Source organism: Stenella coeruleoalba (genome assembly GCF_951394435.1).
Source record: "Stenella coeruleoalba genome assembly, chromosome: 21".
NCBI lineage: Eukaryota > Metazoa > Chordata > Mammalia > Artiodactyla > Delphinidae > Stenella > Stenella coeruleoalba.
The window spans coordinates 13883052-13909066 of NC_137167.1; the positions used below are offsets into that span (position 1 = coordinate 13883052).

The 26015-nt window shown below is 51.9% G+C and overlaps 1 protein-coding gene across 2 annotated transcripts; it reads left to right on the plus strand.

The window, feature by feature from the left end:
• The first annotated feature begins 11138 nt into the window (after window positions 1-11138).
• On the plus strand, window positions 11139-24357 carry DUSP4 (dual specificity phosphatase 4). 2 transcript variants are annotated; one of them, XM_079908966.1, is made up of 5 exons: window positions 11139-11349; window positions 11477-11977; window positions 21639-21784; window positions 22724-22943; window positions 23619-24357. In XM_079908966.1, the coding sequence occupies exons 2-5, from the start codon at window positions 11539-11541 to the stop codon at window positions 24002-24004; spliced, it is 1191 nt and encodes a 396-aa protein (XP_079765092.1). In that variant the 5' UTR covers window positions 11139-11349; window positions 11477-11538; the 3' UTR covers window positions 24005-24357. The 2 variants fall into 2 exon arrangements, with proteins under 2 accessions (XP_079765092.1, XP_079765093.1); XM_079908967.1 differs by having other exon boundaries at window positions 11217-11274.
• Window positions 24358-26015: the final 1658 nt, after the last annotated feature.

The window sequence follows — 26015 nt, forward strand, 5'->3', positions numbered from 1 at the left end:
CGTGTTGCTTGGCAGATAATACAGACAGGGGTTGTAATGTGAATCAGCTGCAACACCTAAGATGACTCAGTTCTGCTACAGAAAATGAGGAAAACTAAGTAGAGAAGTGTGCTGCGGACTGAATGTTTGTGTCCCCTCAAAATTCATAGGCTGGAGTCCTAACCCCCAAGGTGATGGTATGAGAAGTGGGGTCTTTAGGAGGTGATTGGCTCATGAGGGTGAAGCCCTCAGGAATGGGATTCGTGCCCTTATAAAAGAGACCTCAGGTAGCTCCCTCGTCCCTTGTGCCATGTGAGGTTACAATAAGTTACCAACAAGGAAACAGGTCCTCACCAGACAGCAGATCTGCTGGAACCTTGGTCTTGGACTTCCCAGCTTCCACAACTGTGAGAAAAAAATGTTTGTTGTTTAAGCTGCTTGGTCTATGGTAATTTGTTATAATAGCCCGAATGGACTAAGACAAAGCTTATGAGACATGTGAGCTATAGAAAAATAAATAGAGCATATGAGTATTGAACAGTTAAAAAAGGATGAGCCTCAACGAGTTAAACAAAGAATTACCATATGATCTAGCGATTGCACTTGTAGGTATATACCTGAGAAAATTGAGAGCAGGGATTTAACAGACGCTGGTACACCAATGGGCACAGCAATAGCTAGAAATGACCCAGATGTTCGTCAGCAGATTATGGATAAAAAAAATGTGGTCTATACATACAATGGAATATTATTCAGTCTTAAAAACGAATGAAATTGTGATACAGGCTACAACATGGATGAGTCTTGAAAACGCTATGCTGAGTGAAATAAGCCAGACATAAAAGGACAACTATTGTATGATTCCACTTATATGGATTACTCAGAATAGGCAAATTCATGGAAACATGAACAGAGGAAAGTAGAATAGAGGCTGCCAGTGGCTGGAGGGAGGTGGGCAATCAGGGGCTAATATTTAATGGATACAGAGTTTGGGTGGTGTGGAAGTTCTGGAGATGGACGGTGGTAATGGTTGCACAACATGGTGAATATACTTAATGCCACTGAATTGTGTGCTTGAAAATGGTTAAAATGGTTAAGTTTTATGTATATTTGCCACATTAAAAAAGAAAGAATGAGACAAGGATGCTACTTATAGACAGAAAAGGATGGAAGGAACAAGTCGTAAGGTATGGATTATGCCACCTCTAGGGTGACAGCTATCATTCCTAAATCCACCACCATTGGTGACATCATTTTGGTCTCATTCTGGCTCCACATATGTTTTGCCTAGAAACATAGATAAAACCCATGGCTGTTCAGCAAGCTACTTATTGGCCAGGCACACTCACCCCTTTCATCTCTCATAGAGCAAGTATGTGTTGGCTCAGACATTTTCCTCTGCTGAGGCTCCTTGTTCAAACTTCAACTCTGGGCTGCATAACCACACCATGAACAGGGAAGGCTGTTGCAGCAGAGAACACAGGACATGTGAACCCTGCATTAACTGAGGAAACAAGTAGCGTGGTCCTTTGACTCACTTGCACCCTAACCTGAGTGGGTTAACTTACCTCATCTTTTTTTTTTTTAATTAATTAATTTATTTTATTTATTTATTTTTGGCTGCGTTGGTTCTTCGTTGCTGCATGCGAGCTTTCTCTAGTTGTGGCAAGCGGGGGTTACTCTTCGTTGTGGTGCGTGGACTTCTCATTGCAGTGGCTTCTCTTGTTGCGGAGCACGGGCTCTAGGCACACAGGCTTCAGTAGTTGTGGCACCTGGGCTCAGTAGTTGTGGCTCAAGGGCTCTAGAGCGCAGGCTCAGTAGTTGTGGCACCCGGGCTTCGTTGCTCCGTGGCATGTGGGATCTTCCCAGACCAGCGCTTGAACCCGTGTCCCCTGCATTGGCAGGTGGATTCTTAACCACTGCACCACCAGGGAAGCCATAACCTACCTCATCTTTTCCTCCCTGTTTCTCACTGGGTGTTTTCAACTGATTCAATAAACCGTGTGGTTCAAGCCTGAGAGTCTTTTTGTCCCAAGACCTCTGGGATTGCGTTATGGACTGAATGTGTCCCCACTAAATTCATATGTTGAAACCCTAAACCCCAATGGGATGGTATTTGGAGGTGGAGCCTTTAGAGGGGATAAGGTCATGAGGGTGGAGCCATTATGAATGGGATTATTGCCTTTATAAGAAGAGAGAGCTTGCTTCCCCTCTCTCTCCCTCTGCTCTGTGCATGTAATGATGTAATGAAAAGATAGCCATTTACAAACCAGGACCAGATCTGCCAGCACCTTAAACTTGGATGGAATTCCCAGCCTCCAGAACTGAGAGAAGTAAATGTCTGTTGTTTAAGCCACCCAGTCTGTGGTACTTTTGTTATAGCACCTGATAGGACTAAGACAGATAGTTTGCCCAGTAGTGGAACTGGAAGCTACCATTGCATTGAGGAAATTTCTCACATAACGCTGGTGAAAAGACAAGCACTGTGCAGGAAACAGTAAGAGATAAATGACAGAAAGGCAGTAAGGACTGGAGAAAACTGGAAGAGGGAAGGATTGCCTTTCTTGATGAAGGGGTCACAGAAAGTTTCAGCGACACAGTGAGATTTGTGCTTGGATAAATGGAGGGAGGTATGGAGGCACATCAAAGGGACTGGGAGGACGGGGGATGGAGCGGTCCAGGATAGTGGGAGCAGCAGAAAGGATCCAGGAGCCTTTCAAGTTATGTTGGCTGATAGGAAAACGACTGGGCAAACACCTGGGTTAACAGCTGGGCTCACTGAGCAGCCTGGCCTAAGGACACAAGACCCCACCTGTGCTTCCCTGTGCGCCTGGAGGTTTGCCAACGGCACCTCCATGGAGAGGATGATGTATTGTACAGTGATGTACAATGTAAATCAGAAATGCTGCCTCACAGACATCTCTTAGCTTCTTTAAAAAATATTCTTTAAGAGAAAGGGAGTAAGATTTTGTTGAACAACATTCCCAATAATTAGTCTGTGTGTTAGTAACATTCCCATTGAAAAGATGAGGAAATGGAAAATCAGGACTTACCTAAAGTTCCCCAGCCTCTAAATGGCCAAGCTAACATTGAAACCCACATTTGTCTGGCTCCAAAGCCTGCGTCTTTGGTCATTGCACCAAAAGAAACCTAGGACTAGAGAGGATACAGCTCAGACTCAAGGCAGACGCAGCCAGATGGGCCTTGAAAAAGGGGCCTGGGTCACCTAGAAGAGAAGACAGACTCTTAGCTTGTTACCTGGTTCGGGACTGTGTTACACAGAGGACACTGGGAGTCTGGGGGGAAAGAGGAATAATACATTAGATTAAAAATGGAGCTGGCTGGGTGCTAATTAGTTAACCTCTAATAAATGGGATAAATAGCAGGATGTAATTAACCACTGCTTAAAGAGGACCCTGGTGTTTCCCTCAGTGAGTAAACCCCTGTGGATTGTTATGCTAATTCCAGCTGTAAAAGTAGAGTGAGAACAAAATTCTTATCTGGGAAAGAATGAAGCGCATTTAGCTGTACTCCTTTTGCATGTTGATTCTGGATAGCCCAAATAATTTTTTTTTAAAGACAAAAACTGGGGACTTCCCTGGCGGCACAGTGTTTAAGAATCTGCCTGCCAATGCAGGGACACGGGTTCAATCCTTGGTCCCAGATGATCCCATAGCCGCGGAGCAACTAAGCCCGTGCACCACAACTACTAAAGCCCGCGCACCTAGAGCCCGTGCTCCGCAACAAGAGAAGCCACCGCAATGAGAAGCCCGCGCACCGCAACGAAGAGTAGCCCCCGCTCGCCGCAACTAGAGAAACCCCGCGCGCAGCAATGAAGACCCAACGCAGCCAAAAAAGAAATAAACGAAAAGAAAATAAGTAATAAATAAGTAAGTAATATAAAGACAAAAACTGGATAGCATAGACAAGGGATAGTATACAGAGGGAAATGTACACAATCTGAGGAGCGGCTTCATGGTGCAGGGTGGTGGGGGCAGATGTGGGGATGGGGCCCCCTGACAGGAGGGGCTGTCGTTCTGCAGGAGTCATGGCAGCCCACTGAGAAGCGTGAGGTGGAGCGCTTTTGCTCCCCCTCTCCTCTGCTTCTCCTTTTGTTCCTTTGGAGGGCTGATAATCTGAGTATTCCATCCAGCTGGGAGTCTGTTCATACCCTGATTTTGGAAACCATTATTTCAACCGATGCGAATTGATCAATCTCATGAAGTATCAAAGGCATTTTTCTTTTTGCTAAAATAGTTCATTAAATGTGGACATTTTTCATTTCGGAATTGTTGGTTCTTGGCCCCTTCCATCTGCCTGAAAACTCAGAAGTAAGGACTTTAGTTTCTAAAGGACTACAGGGTTTCTAAAGCGACTGATGGACTGAATGGGACCCACTCATTATTCAAGGAAGGCTCAAGCTGACACTCTGGCGCCTCTCTTTGCCCTGCCCAGCATTTGATCAAGCTTCAAGATGGTTATGAAGGGGATCAGAATATGCCACCCCCAACTATGCCACGTTGGCAGAAGGATTATTGTCAGTTAAAGGCAACTGAGAAACAGATGTGAAAAGAGCTCTCTGCCCCCCCTTCTCGTCTGCCTAAAAGCAGGGCATAAATTTCCCCTGTGCAGGTGCCTCCTTCTCCCGTACCAGGAAGAGGAGAATGACCCTTATCACCAGGGACAGAAATGGCACCCAGATGAGTCTGCACAAATAAGTCCTCACTAAATAACCCCTATCTACCATTAGTTTCCCCCATATATTTCCTAGTCACTTTCTCGTCATTTATCAGCCCTAGAAGCCCAAACCCCCTTTTCTTTGTCTAATTGCTTCTCTACAATTTATTGCTCTTTATTAAAATGGCATATAAGCCTCCAAGTCTATCCACTTCTTTGGGTTTCTCTTTTTTCTGTGAAGCCCCTGTACATGTTAAAAAAAAAAAAAAAGAGAGATTAACATCAATTAAAATTGTATGCTTTTTCTCCTGTTAACCTGGCTTTGTCCGTTTAATTTTCAGGCCCCAACTAACAAACCTAAGAGGATAGAGGGAAGATTTTTGTCCTCTCCTGTACAGTTATGATGAGAATTAACCAACCATTACACAAAAAGACCTCAGTAAGGCCAAGATGTGGAAGCAAAGTATAGTTAAACCATCTGAAAGGCAGGACACACACTCTCTATATTATATTATTGGGCAGGAAGGACTGTGTCCAGGACCCTCTGCAGAATGTATACGGAGACATCAGGGATAAGATGACCTGGGGTTGTGGTATCAAACAGGCGGCATGACGGGGGTCTTCTATAACTTTGTTTCCTTTACTGTTTCACCAATGAAGAAATAATGCCACCAAGTCCCAGATTTCCTGTGATAGTCTTAATTTCTGGTTGTTTTATTGCTTTCTATAAAAAAAGATTTAGAAAATACATAAATAAATGTGATTTAATGTTTACTTCTAGGTAAGAATTTAAAAATTAAATATATTTATATGTAAACATAAATAATCTCACAATTCCCAAAATCTTTTCTGACCACTTATGCCAATGCTTGCTTTGGACAACAATTTCACAGCAGGATCCTTGGAAAGGTGATTTAGGTATTTTGTTGTCCTGAGAAAAGAAAATAAGTACATTATTTTCCCTACTTTTTTTTTTTCTTTTGTGGTGCACGGGCCTCTCACTGTTGTGGCCTCTCCCGTTGTGGAGCACAGGCTCCGGACGCGCAGGCTCAGCGGCCATGGTTCACGGGCCCAGCCGCTCCGTGGCATGTGGGATCTTCCCGGACCGGGGCACGAACCCGTGTCCCCTGCATCGGCAGGCGGACTCTCAACCACTGCGCCACCAGGGAAGCCCTCCCTACTTTTACAGGTGGTAAAATTAAGGTATAGAAAACTGATTTGATGAAGATGACAATGAAAGTTAGAGTCAGGCGCACACTTGGGTCATCTCACATCTAGGTCGGCTCACTGTCCACGGCATAGATTTTCTTTTTCTTTTTTTTTTTTAAGATAGTATATTTTATTACATTTATTTATTTATTTAATTTACTTTTGACTGCGTCAGGTCTTAGTTGTGGCACGCGGGATCTTCTTTGAGGCATGTGGGATCTTTCGTTGCAGTTCACGGGCTTCTCTCTAGTTGTGGCGTGCAGGCTCCAGGGGCATGTGGGCTCTGTAGTTGTGGTGCGGGCTCTAGTTGAGGCACGCACTCAGTAGCCCACGGCACGTGGGATCCTAGTATCGTGACCAGGGACCAAAGCCGCGTCCCCTGCATTGCAAGGTGGATTCTTTACCACTGGACCACCAGGGAAGTCCCATTGCATAGATTTTCAACAGAGTCTTTGCATCATCTTGGCTCCCTTGCAGCTTCAGACCAAGTGCTCATCTATTTTTAGCAGGGAAACCCACTGGGGAAGAGTGAAGTTAACAAATGAAAGGAAAAGATACAAGGCACAAGGACAGAATGAATGTCAGAGGTGGGATGAAAGCTAAGAAAAAAAAAAAGGACCAAGAGAAATCAAGGATAACATTTAAGTAGATGAAATTCATCTTATTCACAATGGCCTTTTCCTTCCCTAAGGATCCCACAACGCATTTCAATCCCTTACTTGTCCGAATCCCCCCGGCATTTTGTTTGTTCTTCCCTAAAGACATTGATTAGACTCTGCCCTGCAGTAACCTACAGTGACAATCACGCCCTAACTAGACCAACCAGATTATAAACTCTTTGAAGGCACAGTGTTTCAGACAAGTTTCCCCCAGAGTTTAACATGTTTGTTGAATATATGAATATGAAAATATTCACAGCTAGAATGACCCCCCCCCAAAAAAAACTCTGAGCTGATTTTTATCTCCTATTTGGAGTATTTGTTTCCAAATTTTGATTTTAAAAACTTGAAGAAGTTTTGTCAAGAGGCTTGGGACATTAGTACTAGACTAGACATAAAGCTACGAACTCTGCTCTCCATGAGCAAAAGAGGGACAGAAAGGAAGCAGTGACTGTTCTGCACACAGTGTGGCATCTCAGTGTGCCTAGCTTTGAGGAGGGAGGGGTGGTGGCTGTTTCAGGCTGGCAGAGACCTCTCCTGCTTAGAATCACACAGGGCTGGAAATGAACTAGATCCGACAAATCAACCTGTCCAAACTCTTCATTTTGCACGTGAAGAAACAGACCCAGGGAGACTGTCTTGCCCAGGATCACTAAGCTAGATGTGGTATAGCCTAGACTGAATCGTTTTCAAAATAAAGTACTGAATGAAGCAACAAATTAAACCTTTCTGCAGAGTCCCTGGGTTAGAAACCTAGCACTTTAAATCATCAGCAAATACTACAGTATCGTGGATAGAAAAATAAATGGAGGCTATGGAACAAATCTATGGCAAAGTCAGGACTAAAAAAGCCTTCAGGTTATGTTTCTGAGGTTGGTTGGTGATGTTCATTCTCACCATTGAAAACTTTCCATTGCTTTTGAGTCCTGACTTGATGAGCAGCGGTGGGCAGGGAAGGACAGACGTTCCTCATTTCCATCTATACCTGTTGCCAAAAACACACAGTATATACAGACTTCTTACCTTGAGGAGCATGAGAGAGCCTCTCAGTTCTTTTAAGCATTCCCACTATGGGGGGAAGCTCCCCAATCAGCTGATCTAAGAAACCTAGCCAACAGCTCCATGCAAAAGGGACCATTCTTGTTCCAGTTGAGAGCAATAAGCAAGGCACCCTCTCTACTCAGGAAAGAGGAATCCACAGAACCTTTCTTTCCATCACCACCTCGATTAATTCATTAATGATTTTTCAGGCAAGTTTTATTCAGGCCCTTGGGAACAGGGCAGTGAGTCAGAGGTTGGCATCAAAACAAGAATAGAAGCCATAGTCCTCTCTGGGGATCCTTACTGTGGGCTTTAAATTCCCAGATCACACAACTTCCTAGTTGGAAATAAGTGTTCTTAAACAAGAACAAGGGTTTTGCCAGGCCTGACAGTGACTAATAAGATCTGTCTGAGGACCGTCTGATGAAAAGAGAAGCTGGATTTGCATGTCACAGTGAATGTTTAAAGTAGGTTTCCTGCTGAATATAAATAAAATCTCTCTCCTTGGGCAATCCCATCTCAACTCCTGCAGCTATGCCTTCCTTAATTAAATTAACTTTGAAATAACATTCAATGTTTTCCTTCTAAATGCCTTTGTTTTCTCCAAGATCTACTTATTGACAAGCTGTTTCACGAGGTTCCTGTGTAAACTGATTAAGGTCCTTTCCCCCCCCCCACCCCCGCCCCGCTGCATACTCAATGGAGACAAGTTTTATCACCTCTATAGCCGTTATCAGGTAGCCCTCACATTGTATTCATTTAACTGTGTAGCAAATGGCCCCCATACTTACAATACCAAAAATTAAAATTAAAACAATTATCTAGGGTGCTTACAGAGGACCCGGATAAATACGAAATGTAAATCTCGTTGGCTGAAATTCACACAACTGAAAGCTAATTCCTAACTTGAAGGGGGAGGATTTTTTTTCCGCAGTCTTCTTCAAAAATGAGGCATTCGCGTTCGTAACGCAAGCGGCTCTCGGCTTAGCTACGTGAAGTGGGAGCTCCGGCTCCCCTCCAGAGAGCGGGAGCGCAGGCGCGGGCGCGCACACGTGGACACACGCTCACACGCGCCCGCCCACGCCCCCTTCCTTGTGCATTGCCTGAGGGATTTACGGGCTTCGACCGCGGATTACTGTCAGGTGCAGAAAGCAAGTCTTTGTTTGGTGGGCATTTTCCTCCCCCCCCACCCCGGATTTGACTGTTACTTACGGGCCACGTGAGCGCCGGGCGGGGGTCAGGCGGGCGGGGAGGCGCCCCCAGCGCTGGGGAGACAAAGGCTAGCAGAGCCCGGCGGGTGCGGCAGGGGGACGTCTCCCAGCTCCTGCGACACGTGCGCAGTTGGCCCGGACCTGCCTCTGACTGAGAGGCTCTTTCACGAGATGTCCAGTTCAAGCCCTTGGAAAGGCAACGGCGTTTTCCTGGAAGCGGGCCTGGCTGCCCAAGAGCGGCCCGGGAAAGCCGGGGACGGTCGGGGCGTGGGAGCCCCTTGGGAAGGGCGCGCTCCTGGTGTACCAGGGAGAGTGAGTCTTTACACGGAGCCTCAGGGCCACCTCAGCACGTGAGAAACCAGACAGAGGCCCCCATTGCCCTTGGAGGGAGTACAGACCCCTTCCCAGCGGAGAAGCCAAGCAGCGAGCCTTTGACCGCTGACCGCCCCTCCGCAGCGACCCGCGGCCTCGGTCTGTCCGCAGTGGTGGCCTCCTCCAGGCCCGGGGCTAGAGTGAGCACGCGCCTCGTGTGCAAAATGTCAGGGGGAGCCCGAAAGTCAGTGGTCAAAATAAATATCCTAATGTAGTACCTTAAACAAAGTTAGTGCCCCCCCCCCCACGAAAAGAATCCACGATGAACAAAGTAGTAAATTTTAAACAGAGACGGGATCAGTGCATTGCAGAGCCATTTTGGAGCCCGAGGTAAAAAGGAGTATCCCCACGGGTGAGCGGCGCTCCTCGCGGCGCACTCAGCTTGGGCTGGGGGTCCGGGAGCGCGGGCGCAGCGGGAGGGGAGCGCGGGTCGTAGGTTTCGGAAGTGGAGGCCGCCGCCGAGGCCGGGCTGGGGAGTGGAGGGGTGGCCCTGGAGGCCGGAGGTGACATCTCCGGAGAGCCGCTCCGCGGGGAACAAAGGCGGAGCGGAAGGCCGACTCAGGGGAGGGAGGGACCCCGCGGGTTGCGGCCCTTGTTGCCTCTGCAGAGCCAGAGTGGAAGACTCGACCCCGCTGCCACCAAGGCCCGGAGCGAGTCCTGTAATTCCCAGCTCGCTGGTTAATTCTCACTAACAAGACTTGGCAAGATGGGCGAATACTTTTTGGCTTCTGTCGTGACCCCACCGAGGCGCGCACACACCCCCTGGCAAAAGCGGCCTCTGGGAAACGAAATGCATAAGTAAAATCGGGGGCGGGAAAAAAATGCGAATTGACCTGGAAAAAGCAAGGCAAAGAAACCTGAATCGGCCGTGGAGCGTATTAAATCCTTTACGCGTCAATTTCCGTGGTTCTAGCTTCGCACCAAGTGTGGACCCTAATTGTCATTTCCTGAGAAGACAATTCACACGAGTACAAGATGGGGTGAGGACTTTTCCAAAAGCCGAAAACGTCGGGTTTTTTTTTTCCCGCATCAGGGTTAAATAAACATCTTTAAGGAAGCGTGGAAGGGAGTGGCGCTCCCGCCTTCCTTCTTGGGAACAACATTCCGGATTCAATTAATGCCTCCCTCCGGGTCGTAAAGCAGCAGACTCCACACCTCACTCCTATTAACTGGGCTTTGGGGCGGGAGGGTTTTCTCTTTCATCGTCTGGGTTGGGGTTTGCCCACGTTCCTCGGGAAGCTATAAAGCTGATTTAACGGTTTAAGATGAAAATCGATCAGGCTAAGGCAGAAGCTCATGGCTGAGGAATCGCAAGAGAAAAAACGGCTGGCGGGCCGAACGCACTCCGTGAGCCTGGGGCGAGGAGGGCCGGGCCGGCTGGGATGCGGTGCAGGGTTCCCCAGTCCACTTGGGTACGTGGGGGACACCTGCGAGGCTGGTAAGGGGCAAGCACGGAGGTGAAGAGGAATGAAACCTCGAAACCGAGCCCAGGCCTCCGCTAGGCCGGCTTCTCGGCTGGCGACTTTGTTTTCCGCCCGTCGCCGCCGCCACCACCGCGGCGGGGTGCGATGGCTGCACGGCGACTCGGGTCGGGCTGGACGCGGGCCGCGGAGGCCGGGGAGAGGCGCCGCCAAGCTCCATTCACGAAGTCCGGGCGCTGCGGCTCGCCCGCGGGTCGGAGGCCTCCTCCCTCATCCTCTAGGTCTTGGTTTTATGAATGGGCCTGGCGGCGAGAGCCGCGCGCCCTGTTTACTCCGCTCTTTGTGACGTCGCGTCCCCGTGACTGGGCGCTAGCGGCCGGTACTCCATTCACGCGCCCGGGCGGGCGGAGGGGGTGGGACCAGCGGGGCGAGGGGAGTCGCGAGGGGGCGGGGAGCGAGCGCGGGGGGCGGAGCAGGGCTCGCGACCTAGAATGGAAAGAGGCGGGGCCTCGCGAGGTAGTAATGAATCTGCCCCCTCCCGGGGGAGAGCAGAGGAGCATTAATAAATCCATAAGCCGAGGAGAGGAAACTCTGGCTGGGGCAGACCGCGGAGCTCCGGCAGTTCGTGGGGAACGGCGGCCAGAGCAGCACAACGGGCAAAATACAATAGAGGCGACAACGGAAAGAAGCCCTTGGTCCTCTCCCGTAAACACACTCCCCTCACCGCCACCTCCCCCTTGGCACCGTGCTGCCTGGCGCCGAGGCCGCTCGGACTGCTATGTAACTGCGAGTCTGTGGGAGGAAGGGGACCGGGAGAAGAGGTTCGGCCGTGGGAGCCCCTAAGGGCCAAGTTTGCGGCCACTTCTGCCCGCGCTCTCCCTTAGCCCCCGCTCGCCCCTTCCTGCAGCCTAGCTGGCCCGGGCGTCCTTCGCCTCCTCGCGTGCCCAGCAGCCGCGGTTCCTGGCGACCATGGTGACGGTGGAGGAGCTGCGGGAGATGGACTGCAGCGTGCTCAAAAGGCTGATGAACCGGGACGAGAACGGTGGCGGCGCGGGCGGCAGCGGCAGCGGCAGCCACGGCGCCCTGGGTCTGCTGAGCGGCGGCAAGTGCCTGCTACTGGACTGCCGACCGTTCCTGGCGCACAGCGCCGGCTACATTCGAGGCTCAGTCAACGTGCGCTGCAACACCATCGTGCGGCGGCGGGCCAAGGGCTCGGTGAGCCTGGAGCAGATCCTGCCCGCGGAGGAGGAGGTCCGCGCCCGCCTGCGCTCCGGCCTCTACTCAGCCGTCATCGTCTACGACGAGCGCAGCCCGCGCGCCGAGAGCCTCCGCGAGGACAGCACCGTGTCACTGGTGGTGCAGGCGCTGCGACGCAACGCCGAGCGCACCGACATCTGCCTGCTCAAAGGTAAACGCCGGCGCCGGGCGCGAGCTGGAGGGTCGATGCGGCGGGGCTCCGCTGCCTGAGCCTTAGTGGGCAGGAGAAGAAGTGCCTGGAGGGACTCGTGGCTGCGGGATCCCCCCGCGCACTCCTTTGTGCGTACTGGTGTGTGCGCGTGGTGTGCAAGGATTCTGTGTGTTTGTGTGCAAGCGCGAGGTCCTGAGGTCCTCAGAGACGGTGAGGGCTCCGTCACCTGAAATTCCGGACCCTTCCTGGCGATTCTGCGATTGTTTACAGCCACTAACGGTCTGGTCTTGCGGGCGAAGCGACTCAGCTGCGTTGCCCACCTTCGAGTCCAGGGAAGTGCTCCCAAGTGCCACGGTGCGGGAGGTGGGGGAGAGGTTAGGCCTGTTGGTTTGGCGTGTCTGGGCCCCGCCCTGAGTCCGACCCAGAGATCCCGAGACATGGGGCAGGGGGTGAAGGAGGGTGAGCGCGGGGATGGGATGGGCCCTGCGGGTCCGGCTGGAAACCAGCCCTTCCTAAACGCAAAAACGAAGATCGGCTTGCGGGCCTGATGTGGAGCGATCTGTTCTCTCCTCCCCTGCTGCCCAACTCCGAGCTCCAGCTGGAGGGTCGCCAACCCCTCCCGCCATCCCCAGGCTCCGGAGCGGGAGGCGGGAGGTCCGAGTATCTGGGGAACGCAAGGCGGGACGGGGCCTCAAACTGCGACAAGTGCGACCTTTTGTTCAGACTCGACTCTCAGATGGCGGCGCGCGCTTAAGTGCGAAACTCTTGGGGAGGGGAGGTCTTGTCAAATGTGCAAGTCGGAAACTCCGAAAGGGCTGAGGGCTACCCAAGTACCTGGAGGGACGGGGGCGCCGACCGCACCTGCCGGGCGTCGGGCGGCGGGGAGCCGGACGGGTTGCTTGGGACCCCTGCCGCGCAGTGCCCCTTCCTCCCGCGCCGCATTCCTTGAGTTCCTTCGCCCGCGGCGGGTCTTGGCCTCCGAAGTCCAGAGGCGTTTCGGACCCGGGCTATCAAAGAGCCGCCCCTTTCCCTGTCGGCGCCCCTGGCCCCCCTCCCTCCTGCCCTGCCCTCTCCAGACCCGCTCACTGGAGAGGAAGGGAGATGGGGCGGGAGGCGCGGCGGAAACCTCTCCCCGCCGCCCCTGCCAAAAAGCACAACACTGCCCAGTGCCGGCGGGCCAGGCTTGCCCCCGTGAACAGCGGGGGACTTTGTTCTCGGCAGTTGTTTCCTGGCCATTTGACCTGTCAGCTGCTGGGGAAATGCTGCTGTTGACCTTTGGTTGAACTACTAAGGCGATTTTGCTGATTTTTCTTTCTCTACGAGGGCGGCCTTTGGCACCTCAGATTAAACCAAACGCTCCTCCCTTCTCCCAGCGCTTTAAGAGAAAGTGCCAGGAAGGGCCTTGCACCGGAAGGACCGCTAAGCCCGGCGAGCTGGGCGCAGGGGGCCCGGGGCCCCCGCCTGCCCTGGCGCCGAGCTGTGCCGGGAGCCACGCGGCCCCGGACCGGGTAGAGCGCCGGCCTGGGGTCCGGGCTGTTGACGCACGCCTCCTGCACTCCCTTGCATGATGCCGGCGTGCCGGCGCTCGTGGGGACGAGGAGAGAAACGTCTCTGGGACCAAAGTCCCTTCGAGTGGCAGGGGCTGGCCGGGGTGTTCTCCGTGCCGCGCTGACCTCGATCGCTCCTGATTTGGAGCCCGATCGCGCGCCTGCCTGCGCGGGCCCTGAACACAGGACCCTTCTCGAGGTAGGGCAGACGCACGTGGGGTCTGGGTTCGTTCTGTTTTGTTTTTCTTCCTGGAAGAAATCCGGAGAGGACCGCCCTAGGGTTTCCGGGCGCGCAGACACTTAGGCCCGGCTCCCGGGGAGAGAGACAGATTTTTAAGGCTTCCGCCTCGGGCTCGTGGCACCTCCCTGGTTCCCGCGAATCCCGCCGGGAGAGCCCGGAGCCAGACCTGTACCGAGAGCCGCCCTGCGGACCGGCCGCCCGGCGCAAGGCAGATGCTAATGTGAAGGCTGCGTTGGACGGGCAGCCTCTGGGTAAAACGACAGTCCCCTGGCGGTTGGCGAGGTGCCTGGCCCACGGAAAAGGCGTGTTTTAAGGGCTGTTTCCTCCCGAGGCCTGCACTGCCTCCTGTTGTCTGACCTGGTGCGGGCAGGGAGGACGGCCCGCTGCCTCTCAAAGTCCGCATCCTCTGAGCCGGAAAGTGTCTAGGCCTGGACCGAACTTCTCTCTCTCCAGGAACAGGCCCCCCGGGAGGAGCCAGGAGAGGTTCAGCTGGGTTTTTCTGAGCAAAGGGAGCCTGCCTTTGGAAGCAGCCGCCTAAAATTCACAGAGTTTGGGCTGGGGGGGGGGGGCTCCTTCCAGCTTGTTCTGCAGTGGTGGTGGAACATCTTTGAGGTTAACTGGGTCCTAGTCTATTCAACTTGCGTATTTTCATTTATGTGCTAAGCAGAGGCGCTCTCCACACAGGTCCTGTTTCTTCTTGACTTCTACTGGAAAGGCATCCCTAATGAGGGCAGAAGGAAATGGGCGTGGTCTGCTCCCCCAGCGCTGCGGGAACGTGCCTCTGGGGGAGGACAGCCATGCCTCCTGCACTCTCATTCCTTGGAGAAGTGGAATGGCAGGAAATGTGGGCTCATGGGCAGGGGGGAGCTGGGGACGGGGAACTAAAGGGAAACAGGGGGAGACAAGCCCCTTAGATTATCTTTAGTAAATGCCTTAATTGATTAGGGGTTGGGTAATTTTTTTCCCACCGGAGTTGTTCCTTTATTTTGCAGCCAATGGGCCTTCCTGGGAGTCTCATTTAATGTGCAGTGGTGGGTGTGGAATAAAAGTGGTCAGACATTAAGCCAGTGGAAGACTGATTGTTGGTGTCTGCTGTCCTGGAGGGAGAGTAAAAACAGCTGGGCATTTTCAGAAGCTCTATTACCCTTCCTGGCCACAGGCTATCTAATTCTACCAATTAATTGCATTTTTAAAGGCCGATTTTCCCATTTCTGCCACTTTGAAGGGCAGGAAGTTGGTTACTCATTGCAGGCAGTTAATAACTAATACTACAGGCAAGAATTCATAGTTAAGAGTAAACTTTACTTTCTATCAATGAAATACTATCTGGCCTTTACATTTCCTAATATTACCCAAGGTTTGCTAAAAGCAGTAACCCAAATCACTACATTTTCTGGTCTTTTGGCTAGTAAAAGCTTCCCATTGGGATAAACTTTTTTTTAAGCTCATTCTATTTAAAATCCTGTAAGACATTTTTAGGGACAGTTTAGAAAGTTTAGCTTTTCAGATTTTATTACAGTACACGTCTCCTTTGAAATCCCTTTCTCACTCCTCATAGATCCTTGGAATAGGGTTTTAGACAACCGCTCCCACCCCATCCACCCTGGGTCAATAGAGAAAGACAAAAAGAGCATTTTCTTACCCTAACAGAAGTCTTCCTTTACCTCCCACAGTCTCCAAATAAATCAGTCTGTTTTGCAGAAGATGTCAGGTATAAAAACATTATCTTACTTTTCCTTCTATCTAAAATTCGTCTCAGCCCATGACCTTTGTCAGTCTTATTCAAGTTCTGATTTAAAAGCTGTCCTGGAGCTGTTTTGAGAAACTGGGAAGATCAACTAAATACTCCAACTTCTCCTTCCAGGTTGGAAGTCACCTACCCAGCAGTCCCCAGGCCTGATCATACAGACCTGACATTATGCTTCCTGTGAAAACAGCCACTAAGGCCTGTAATGAATGCTATGGGTGGGGTTCGGGTGACTGTCTTCTGTCTTTTCTTTCTCTGTGTCCATTTGCCCTGTCCATCCTCGTTTCCAGGAGGTCAGTGGCATCAAACAGCAGAGTCCTGGGGGACGCTAAGGTTGAACACCTCTTTCACCCAAAGGCAAAAGGACTGGCTTTTCTCCTTGCAAACAGGACACAATGCCCATGACAGCCAAGAATTGTTAGAATTACCAAAAAAAAAAAAAAAAATTAGGCCTTAAAGGTAATTCCTAACCCCTAGTCGAAAGCCTTAAAGAATTGTAAGGAATGAAGCAAACTCACTACTCTTTGCATCATTTGAACTGGATGTTTCCAACCAACAAAAGGAACTAAAGACAGGGTGTAGGTGTAAATTGAGAGTGGCAACCTGATTGTCCGTCAGCCTATCGCAGCTCCCTTGGGCTTCTCCTGGATGCTTACAGGAAAGGTGGCTGTCCCCACCAAGGTGGGCTGCACAGAGAACTCAGGGAGGAGAAAGGGTGGCCTTTTTAAAGGGCCAAGAAATTCCTTGAAAAAAATCAGAACATCTGAAAGCAGATAGCTGGTTTTCTTGCTGGGAGGCAGTTCCCATCTAACAAAGAGGAAGTTTGAGAGGAAGAAATGTAGACTCTCAGCGGAAGGCGGCTTGCTGAACGGAGCAGATAGCACAGAAGGACTCTGGGAGGGGCTGCAAACAAGGTCCAGCCCGAGTGTGGCATCAGGTGTCAGCCCAGCTGGCCCAGGACCGAGGTCTTGACACCGAGCCCCAAGGTGAGAAGCCCATTTAGCTAAACTGGAAATGCTGTTCAGCATTTAGAGGGGCGCTTCCTAGGTCAACACCCGCATCAAGGGAAGTTCTCAAAGCCAAGGGACCTTCGAATGTCCCCAGACTTGCCTGCTGGGCAACATTTGCCTCGTATTGATAAGCTGTCCCAAGAGAGCGAGGCCATGAGCCCTGTCTGTGAACCGGTGATATTCTGAGCGTGGAGAGGGTCACAGGAAAAACCTGGCAGCCACGTTAAGATCCGTGACCATCGTCACCACCAAGAGACAGTCTTTCCCATCACAGACCCCATTAAGAGTCCTATTATGGTGAGACGACCAGCACTACGCCAGCCTGCCCTTTCCCAAGGACTTTCTCCCACATTCACTCCCACCCCTGCATAAGCAGGAGGCCAGCCAGTTTTCAAAGCTACAGTTTCTGTGAGAAGATGAAAGGAACACAGAATGGAACTTAGATGTAGTTATTCCTCAGGGGAATCAAGTGGAAAATTATAGTCCTGTTTCCCCCGAGCCCCCCAAGACTCTCAAATTTTAAAATGAAGTTGAGAAAATGAGAGCTTTAAGACTAGAAGGTATATTGTTAAATAAGAACATGAGAAAAACGGGTCAAAATTAGTCAGCATGTCTGTTACAGAATTACATGCAATAGGACGTAGGAGAAAACCAGGTGGGAATTCATTGGCGTTTGTGCTGTGAAAATGTGTTCAGAAGATGGAAATATAGGTCTTGAGGCACCTGCTGTCAGTGTGTAGTTTGCAAATGAGTGGTTTGTGAACGTTCAGGATCACAGAATGTTGGAACTTACAGATGATATCGTCTGGAATCCTTACATTTGGAGGGTGGAAAACAGGACTTAGAGGGAATGTGTTAGCTGGGCTTCCACAGTCGGAGCTGGGATGCATCCACACCTGTCTGCTGTGTCTACCCTGCACATCTGCAGGGGTCACGGGGTAGAGCGCTCCCCTCCGGGTCTACAGTGACAATAAGCTTTCCCTCTCATGAGTTTTGGATAAAACTTGGAGATCTAAATCTAGCACTTACTGGAAGGGCCGAGGCTCTGGTACCTGCACAGATGTGGGCTGGGAAGGGAGGCACGGAGGAGAGGGGGCTGGGGGCAGTCTTCTTCAATCCCACCCACCCTAAGAAATTCAGTTTCATTTCTGCCATGACCCAGTATAGAGCTACTCTATATTCTTCGAGATGATTTGAATTTTTTTTTAAGTGAAATGATCCGTGTGCTTATTACATAATTTGAGCTCTTAAAATACATGTTTTCCCAAGAGATGTAAGACGTGAGTGGTACCCTCCAGTAAGCTCATCACCTGGCCAGGTGTCTGTAGCCCCACACTGACGGGGCTAATGCCACACTCGGGCTGGAGTCAAGGCGGTGTGTGGGGGAAGAAGAGCTAGCAAGTGGCTTTAGCTGAAGTCCCTGTGACGGGGACCGTCACCCTGAAAGCACAGTGCCATGAAATTACACGCTCTGTAAATGCAGCGCATTCAAGTAGCTTCTATTCTATTTCATTAAATAGAAAAACGCTGGTCACGACTCCTCCATGACTACCTGGAAAAGCACCGGAAAGAAGCAGTTTGGTGAAGTGTCAGCAGTGCTCTGTTCACATCCCTTCTGTTTCTGCGTGAAAACTCTTTCTTCGCGTGATGAAACCAGCAGGCAAGGCCCCTAGAGAAGGCCCACCGGGGAGGCAGCAGTGGGCAAGCAGCAGGGTGGGCTCCTGACGGCCAGCTTCAAAGGGGCTTTCAGGCCCCTTCTGTGGGCTGAATGCCGGTCCCGCCCTTACCTGCGGGCTGCCCTGCACCTCCGCTTCCTCTTCTGTAAAACTGGGGCTTGTCATGCCTTCCTCTAGGGCTACTGGTTGGATACCTGTGTGGGAAGAGCCTGACACGTAATGAACACTTCCTTTTAAGAGGGTCTGTCATTTTTATGAACACGCATGGGATACCTGGAGGTGGCTTCCTGGCGTGTGGCCTTGTGGGTGGGGTGTGGACTGAATGGCCCCTGACCTGCACTCCTGTGTCTGCACTGCCTCGCCTGCGAGCTCCAGGCCCACCAGGGCACGTTCAGCTCATCCGAGGGCCTGGCCTGAGTGCAGCACCTCGGCCCCAGAAGGAGATCCTTTGGTGATGCTCCTTGTAACTACCAGCCACAGACTGCCCCCAAAGCTAGCAACGGCTCAGGAGGGAAAACCTTTCCACCGCTGCCACCGAGGGACGCAGCCCTCACCTTGTTCCTGTCCCTTGAACAGATCTGCTTCTTCACTTGGTTCCTTTCTGCCTGTTCTCTGAAAACCCCCCAGAGGGAACAGACTCTTCAGTAATCGTGTTTCTCCACTTTGTTGTAATGGTGCCTTTCCTGACAGTTGCCGTCTCTCTGTCCTGCTATGAGCAGCCTGGGGGTGACGACAGACAGCCCCCCTCAGGCCGGGTCTGGCCTCTGGGCCGCCTGCACCCTCCCCTGCACAGGTGCGATTGGCCTCGGAGCCCTCCGAGGGTTCTGCTGGGCCCTCCCCGCCCCGGATTGATTGACGGTTGACCCTGGGAGGTAGCAGATGTCCCTGACTGCGCAGGGCACTCAGGGCTCAGGAAGTGCCCAGCACCTGTTCTTCTGCTGTCTTAATTACCAGGTCTCAAGATGCCTACTGGAAAAAATAAGTAAAGCCCAGGAGGAGAAGGCTGTCCAGGGTCTGAGAAGTTGCCAGTAAAGCCGAAGTCACCTGTAGGTACCAAAAAAGAAAACCTTCATTGAGCTTCTCCCCGAGGCCCGGTGCAGTGCACTGGCCGTTCCAGTCAGTCCTCACAGGAGACTCCTGGCCTGGAAGCTTCATCACATTGTACAGATGAGGAAGAGGCTCAGAGAGGTTCAGTGACGGCCCCAAGGCTGCACAGCCGATGATTGAACCCAGACCTGTGAGTCCGACTGCAGAGGCGAGGCTCTTCAGGACTTCAGTCTGGTGCCCTGTCGTGTACCTTCTCAGCAGCGAGAACATTCTTCCCACCACTCTGAGCTTCCTTAGCTCCTGCTGCCCTCAGGCCTGCTGTTCCTCCGTGACCTTGGAGCCGGGCCCTGGCCCTCCTGTGACTGTTGGCCTGTCTAGCTGATGAGCTTTTGGACGGCACCACTCATGCCTTGCATCTCTTTGAAAAAAATGTATTTTACTAGCTCAAAGTTTGTAATAAAGACACGGATCATCTTAAAAAATTTCAAATCCTGGGCTTCCCTGGTGGCACAGTGGTTGAGAGTCTGCCTGCCGATGCAGGGGACACGGGTTCGTGTCCCGGTCCGGGAAGATCCCACATGCCGCGGAGCGGCTGGGCCCGTGAGCCATGGCCGCTGCGCCTGCGCGTCTGGAGCCTGTGCTCCGCAACGGGAGAGGCCACAGCAGTAAGAGGCCCGCGTACCGCAAAAAAAAAAAAAAAAAAAAAAAAAATTCAAATCCTGTAGAAGTCTCTAGAATAACAAGTGATGGCTTTTCATATAGATGATCAACCTCCGTTGGTTGAGCGACCCATTTCTCCTTCCGCTTTCTCCAAAGGGCAGCGTCTCCCGAAGTCTCCCATCCCAGGGCCTTCAGCTAGAGGCACTTGCTGGCTTTTCTTCCCGCACACACCGCACTTGGGGCAGCGGTGTTTACAGCTTTATAGGGAAAGGGGACAGATGGGGGTGATAACGGGAGGGAGGCCGCTCCTGCGACGAGAAGTCCACTGAGGCCACCAGCACATCTGAAGCGGGCAGTACTGGCCCCTCTAGCAGGTTTTCCCTCCAGGGAGGCTGGTCATTATGACTCAGCAGGAGCCAGGGCCTGGGACCAGAGAAATATCCATTTATAGCCTGAGGGAGGGAGTGGGGGAAACAGGAGGCCTCCAGTCAGAGAGGAAAAAATGTCTGCCCTGTTTCTGGACGCCTTAATGACGTGGCGAACATAATTTTCTTTCCTCTCCAAAGCGGAAGTTTCTAGGGTTGGGATTCAGGGCAAGTAATTGACTAACCGTCACATGTTGGAAAATTGCTTTGCACAGTGGTGATCGGGAACAGTGGCTCCCACCCTATCACTTAGTCATAAAGACGTAACGGGCTAGCTGCCTATGTGACCATCAGTTGAGTGGTTGTTCCAGAACCCGCAGACCCTACTGAATTCATTTATAATCCATTTTTGGTCCAACAGAAACTGCAAAAATAAAAATACAAGCAGGGCCAAACCTTGACAATAGATGGTAAGTGTCCCGCAAAGGGAAGTCCCAGAGATCACAAGAAAATCAGATATACAGGCTGAATGTCTCTCTTCTTGGTGTGTTTCACTGCCTGCCTCTGCCTGCATCTCTGCCCGCATCTCTGCCCACGTCCGCCCAGCCGGCCCTTTCCTGAATGGCACTGACACTATTGCAGAGAAGTTGGCCGTTTATCTCTTTTTACTTAAACGACCTTCCTTCCCCGGAAGACGACCCCACAGAGAACCATTCCAGGGCTTAGCAACTCTCAGGTCAGGAAATCCTCCCTTGCCCCAAACCTGTATGTAGCAAGAGGGATTTATTTAGATTTAAGCCCGTTTGCTCTCATTTTGGCCCCATGTCCATGGAACAGCTGTTCATGGGGCCGTGCGATTGGCATCTGTTCTGTTGCTGAGATCCAGAAGGGCCGGTGCCAGGGTAATAGTTTTTTATTCTCTCCCACATTGGAGAACTTCTCTAAAAGAAGGGCTGTAGTGGGGGGATGACAGACATTTTTGTAGGGCCCAGGGGCCAGCTGAAGTGCTCATGGAAACCCCCAGTGGCTATTCCCTCTTTCTTTGTCATCACTGTAAAGAAATTATCCCTTCTTCATCTCCCCAGCACATCCTCCTTTGTGTATCTGCATCCCAATCCGAAGTCCTGTCCCTAAAGCTTTCATTCCCGCTTTCAGGATGCAGTCTTGGCCGAATGTAATCTCTGCATCCCGGGGAAAAAGGTCTCCATAGCCATTATCTCTGGGCCCACAGCGCCACCCAGTGTCAAATGTAGGTACAACCAGCCCCAGCTTCCCAACAGCTCTCCTCCATCAGGTAGGATTCACGTTCTTTGTGGTTTCCTGCTGGCTCAGCGACCCCATTAACCTGAATATCTTTCTACTTTACAGGTGGCTATGAGAGGTTTTCCTCCGAGTACCCGGAATTCTGTTCTAAAACCAAGGCCCTGGCAGCCATCCCACCTGCTGTGCCCCCAAGCACGGCCGAGTCCTTGGACCTGGGCTGCAGCTCCTGCGGCACCCCACTGCACGACCAGGTGCGAAGAGGACTGCTTGTCAAAGGCTTTGGACGCAGTGCCTCAATGTGGGGAGAATGTGTTGAGTATCGGGGTGTGATGTTAGGTGGAGTCCACTATTCCTTGGAAGTCTTCCCCTTCCCTCTCTTATTACCCTCACCTAAGAAAAGAATATAAACACATACGTCCCTGACTTAGTCTCTAGAGTTATGTGCAGACAAGCAAGGAAGGAGGCCAGAAGCATGTGGACTGCCCGATTCAAAGCAGTTCGGCTGTCCGCCCCCCATACAAGTTAATTGTAAATGGTAAATGGACATAAATGATCAACCAACCCTTCTCCCAAGAAAAGCAGCTTATGCCACTACAGTTCGTACAAGCCCACCTCTTCCAGCCCTTTCCTTTAGATGGAAATGGAGTGAATGTATGGGGTCCAGCAACTCTGCTCCCCAAATCCGAGATCACTTGTGTTGATCTGACTCAGAGAATTGTCGTCAGTGAAGCCAGCGTTACCTCATTTCGCCAGGATGCCTCCTCTTGCGTGTGAGGTGGACATGGCGTCTGCCTTTCATCTGCCAAGTGAAGGCGTATCCAGCCGAATAAGCGCCTCGGCCGCGTAGCTCAGTGGTAGCGGGTGTAAGCTCTTCACGTCACAAACAGCGGGGCACGGCCAGCTTCATCTGTCACGGGGGAAGTGGTCTGCCTGAACCAGCAGGTGGGGCCCATAGCAGAGCAGAGCAGAAAGGCCAGAGCCCATCGCTCCCTGCCGGGGCCCGAGCGGCACATGGGAAACCTGGAGGGGCCGGGTCCACGGGCAGTGTCCCCAGGGCCCATGAAAGCCCACCTGAGACTGGTTTCCCTCTCCCCGCCCCACACGTCCCAGCCCCCTGCCCAGTTGCCTTTCACTTAATGACGTTTGCCGGTGGGGGGTGGGGGGCGCTTTGTTTTCCCTCTCTGGTGCAGGGGGGTCCCGTGGAGATCCTTCCCTTCCTCTACCTCGGCAGCGCCTATCACGCAGCCCGGCGAGACATGCTGGACGCCCTGGGGATCACAGCCTTGCTGAACGTCTCCTCTGACTGCCCGAACCACTTTGAAGGACATTACCAGTACAAGTGCATCCCGGTGGAGGACAGCCACAAGGCCGACATCAGCTCCTGGTTCATGGTGGCCATCGAGTACATCGGTAGGCTGGCTCCGGCCAGGGTGCTGGGTCCTCCCAGGCCAGGGTGCTGGGCCCAGGTCTGGCGGAGGGAGGATGGGAGGGAAGAGGGAACCACGTGTAGCTGGTGTGTGGAAGGAGGGACTTAGGAAGGGCCATATCCGGGGGGGGGGTGGCTGCCTGTTTCTCCTCTTCCTCAGTAGGAAGGCTTGCCCGTGGGGTCCTGTGCAGGCCCTGGATAGTCTGACGGACCTAGGCAAACAGCAGGTGCTGTTAGCTTACAGAGCCAAGGACCTTTTCCTTGGACGTCCCCAGGTGTCGAGAGGATAAGACTCTGGGGATGGGGAGGGAGACAAAAGGAGGATTGGGTCATTGTTTTTGTTCCTGCAAATGAAAACCCTGCCGTGTGTGCGGGGATTGCTCCAGCTCCAGCTGCGTATTTCCTAAGCGTAGTACATTTGTTTGCGTAATTCTCCGAAATACTCTAGCGGGGGTGGGACTCTAGAGGCCCTCCCCCCGTGGGTTTCCTCCCTGCGCGGCCTCAGCCTGGGAGGCGCTGTTCCTTCAGGGGTTCAGCCGCAGGGCCCCCTCTTCTCCAGTCCTCCCCGCACCCTCGTCCCGGCTGAGGCCGCCTGCAGCCGCCTTCCGGGAAGGATGGGGACCTGGGCGCCGCTAACGGCGCGCCGCTCTCTGCCCCAGATGCGGTGAAGGACTGCCGCGGGCGCGTGCTGGTGCACTGCCAGGCCGGCATCTCGCGCTCGGCCACCATCTGCCTGGCCTACCTGATGATGAAGAAGCGCGTGAGGCTCGAGGAGGCCTTCGAGTTCGTGAAGCAGCGGCGGAGCATCATCTCGCCCAACTTCAGCTTCATGGGGCAGCTGCTGCAGTTCGAGTCGCAGGTGCTGGCCACGTCCTGCGCGGTGGAGGCCGCCAGCCCGTCGGGGCCGCTGCGCGAGCGGGGCAAGGCCACTCCCACCCCTACGTCGCAGTTCGTCTTCAGCTTCCCGGTCTCCGTCGGGGGGCACCCGGCGCCCAGCAGCCTGCCCTATCTGCACAGCCCCATCACCACCTCCCCCAGCTGTTAGAGCCTCTCGAATCCTCCCTCCCCTACACCCGTCGGCTCTCAGCCCGGGTTGGGTGGCGCCCTGTGCGGGCAGCAGGTCGGGACTGGCCCGCAGGGGGCGACAGAGCTCCTTCCATCCATCTCTCTTTGGCCAACCGGGGGCCAGCTAGAATGGCAATAAGGACTTCGAATACATATTTAACGCAAACAAACACAACACTCCAACTTAGAGCAATAATGTCTTCCTCGGCAGGCAGGGAAGACCTGGGTTTTGGTTTGTGCGTCAGTTTTACTTTTCAGATAGGAATTTCTTACCTCATTTTTTTCAGCAGTAAGGCTTGAAGTTAGGAAACCCGCAGATCCTGGCAAATGTGCCCACCCAGTTCTGTTGAGGGGGAGGGGAAGGGAGGGAGGGGAGGGAAAGGGACAAGATAAAAACAAGTTTGCCAGAAGTGCCTGGTTCTGTGTGCTCGGTCCTTTTGTTGTTGTTGTAGTTACAGGATTTTTTTTTTTTTTAAAAGAAATCTTTTAGGACATGGTTTTCCTTTCTAAGTCACCACCAACAGGTGAATAATTATGCTTAATAATAAATAAAAGTATTTATTAAGAATTTCCTCAGAGTATGTAAGTACAAAGAGTCTAGTGATGGTGAATTTAGAATATATTTATGTTAATGTGGATCAGCAGAGCACAACAGCATGCAGACGTCAAAGCAGTTAGGAAGTAAGTGGTGTGTTCAAGTTAGCATGATGATCAGCTTGCGTTTGTTACCGCTGAGAAGGGGGCAGGGTGGGGTGGGAGGAGGAAGAAAGGAAGGGACTACTTTTTCATTACAGCCTCCCTCGGTATCTGCCGGGGATTGGTTGCAGCACCCCTTCCCTCCATCGCGGATACCCAAATCCGTGGATGCGTAAATCCGCTGATTCTTGCATCCGCGGATACTGCGTCCGCGCATACTGCATCCGCGAATACGGAGCGTGGAGCGCACTTGGTTCTTGGGCACATGGGCCACTGAAGCGATTTGAAACCACAACAATACAACCGTTCCTGGTGATCAATAACTCACTGTGGCGGTGGAAGCATTTTTCTCATAGACCTGCCTGAGAACTTGTATATCATCTGTGATAAATGCCATATCATATAAGGTGCTCGTAAAAAAAATTGGGCGCAATTCAGCTTTTCCTGCAGTGAATCATTTGGCAAGGCCATTGGGGAACCCAGCTAAGAGAGATAGACCCGAAATGGATCCTTTTGGAAGTGGAAGCACCATCTTTTTTCTCTTTTGCATAAATCAAGAGTTTTTAATTTTAGGGGGTTTGCTTGGAATGAAGTACACCAACAAATTCTTGGGTTCTTAAAATTCGTGGTGTCGGTGAATATTTTTAAAGTGAATAGGTGAATAAAAAGAAGGGAGTGGACACCCCATTTCAGGTCCCTTGGAAGTCTAGGACAGCAAGAGAGTGAGTGAAGAGTCGGGCAGACTCTGTGGGGGGGCTGGCTGCTTGGCTTCTGTGACAGGCATCCAGGGCACTCGTGTGCCGCCTTAGAATCCTTTCTCGGGATACTGCCATGTTCAGGGCCCTTTCCAGATGGAGGAATGGCTTTTGGAGAAAGAAGGAGATGGGTTGGGCTTGGGGGGAGGGAGGACGGGACAAACCACGTGTTATTTAATTTGTAGTATCGTGAAACAGTGTTGTTACCCAGTACCAGGTTAGACGTAATTCCAAACTTGTCTAGAAGCGAGAGCATGCTTTTTGGTTTTGTTTTTTGGGTTTTTTTTAGCCTTCTGAGGATCTAAGTGATGCACATTCCTGTTCACCCATAAATAACTTCAAGCCTCAAGGTTGGAATAGTGTTGGAATGCTCCTTCTCAGCCCCACATCCCAGACAGGACCAGGTTCCTTACATTTCCTTCCATAAACATGAGCCTGTGTTGGCATCATTTGTCCTGCCTTTCCCAAGCCCTGTCTGAAAAAGTGTGGGTTCCCACAAGCAGATAGGCCCGCAGGAGGGACTGCTTGAGAGAGGAGGGA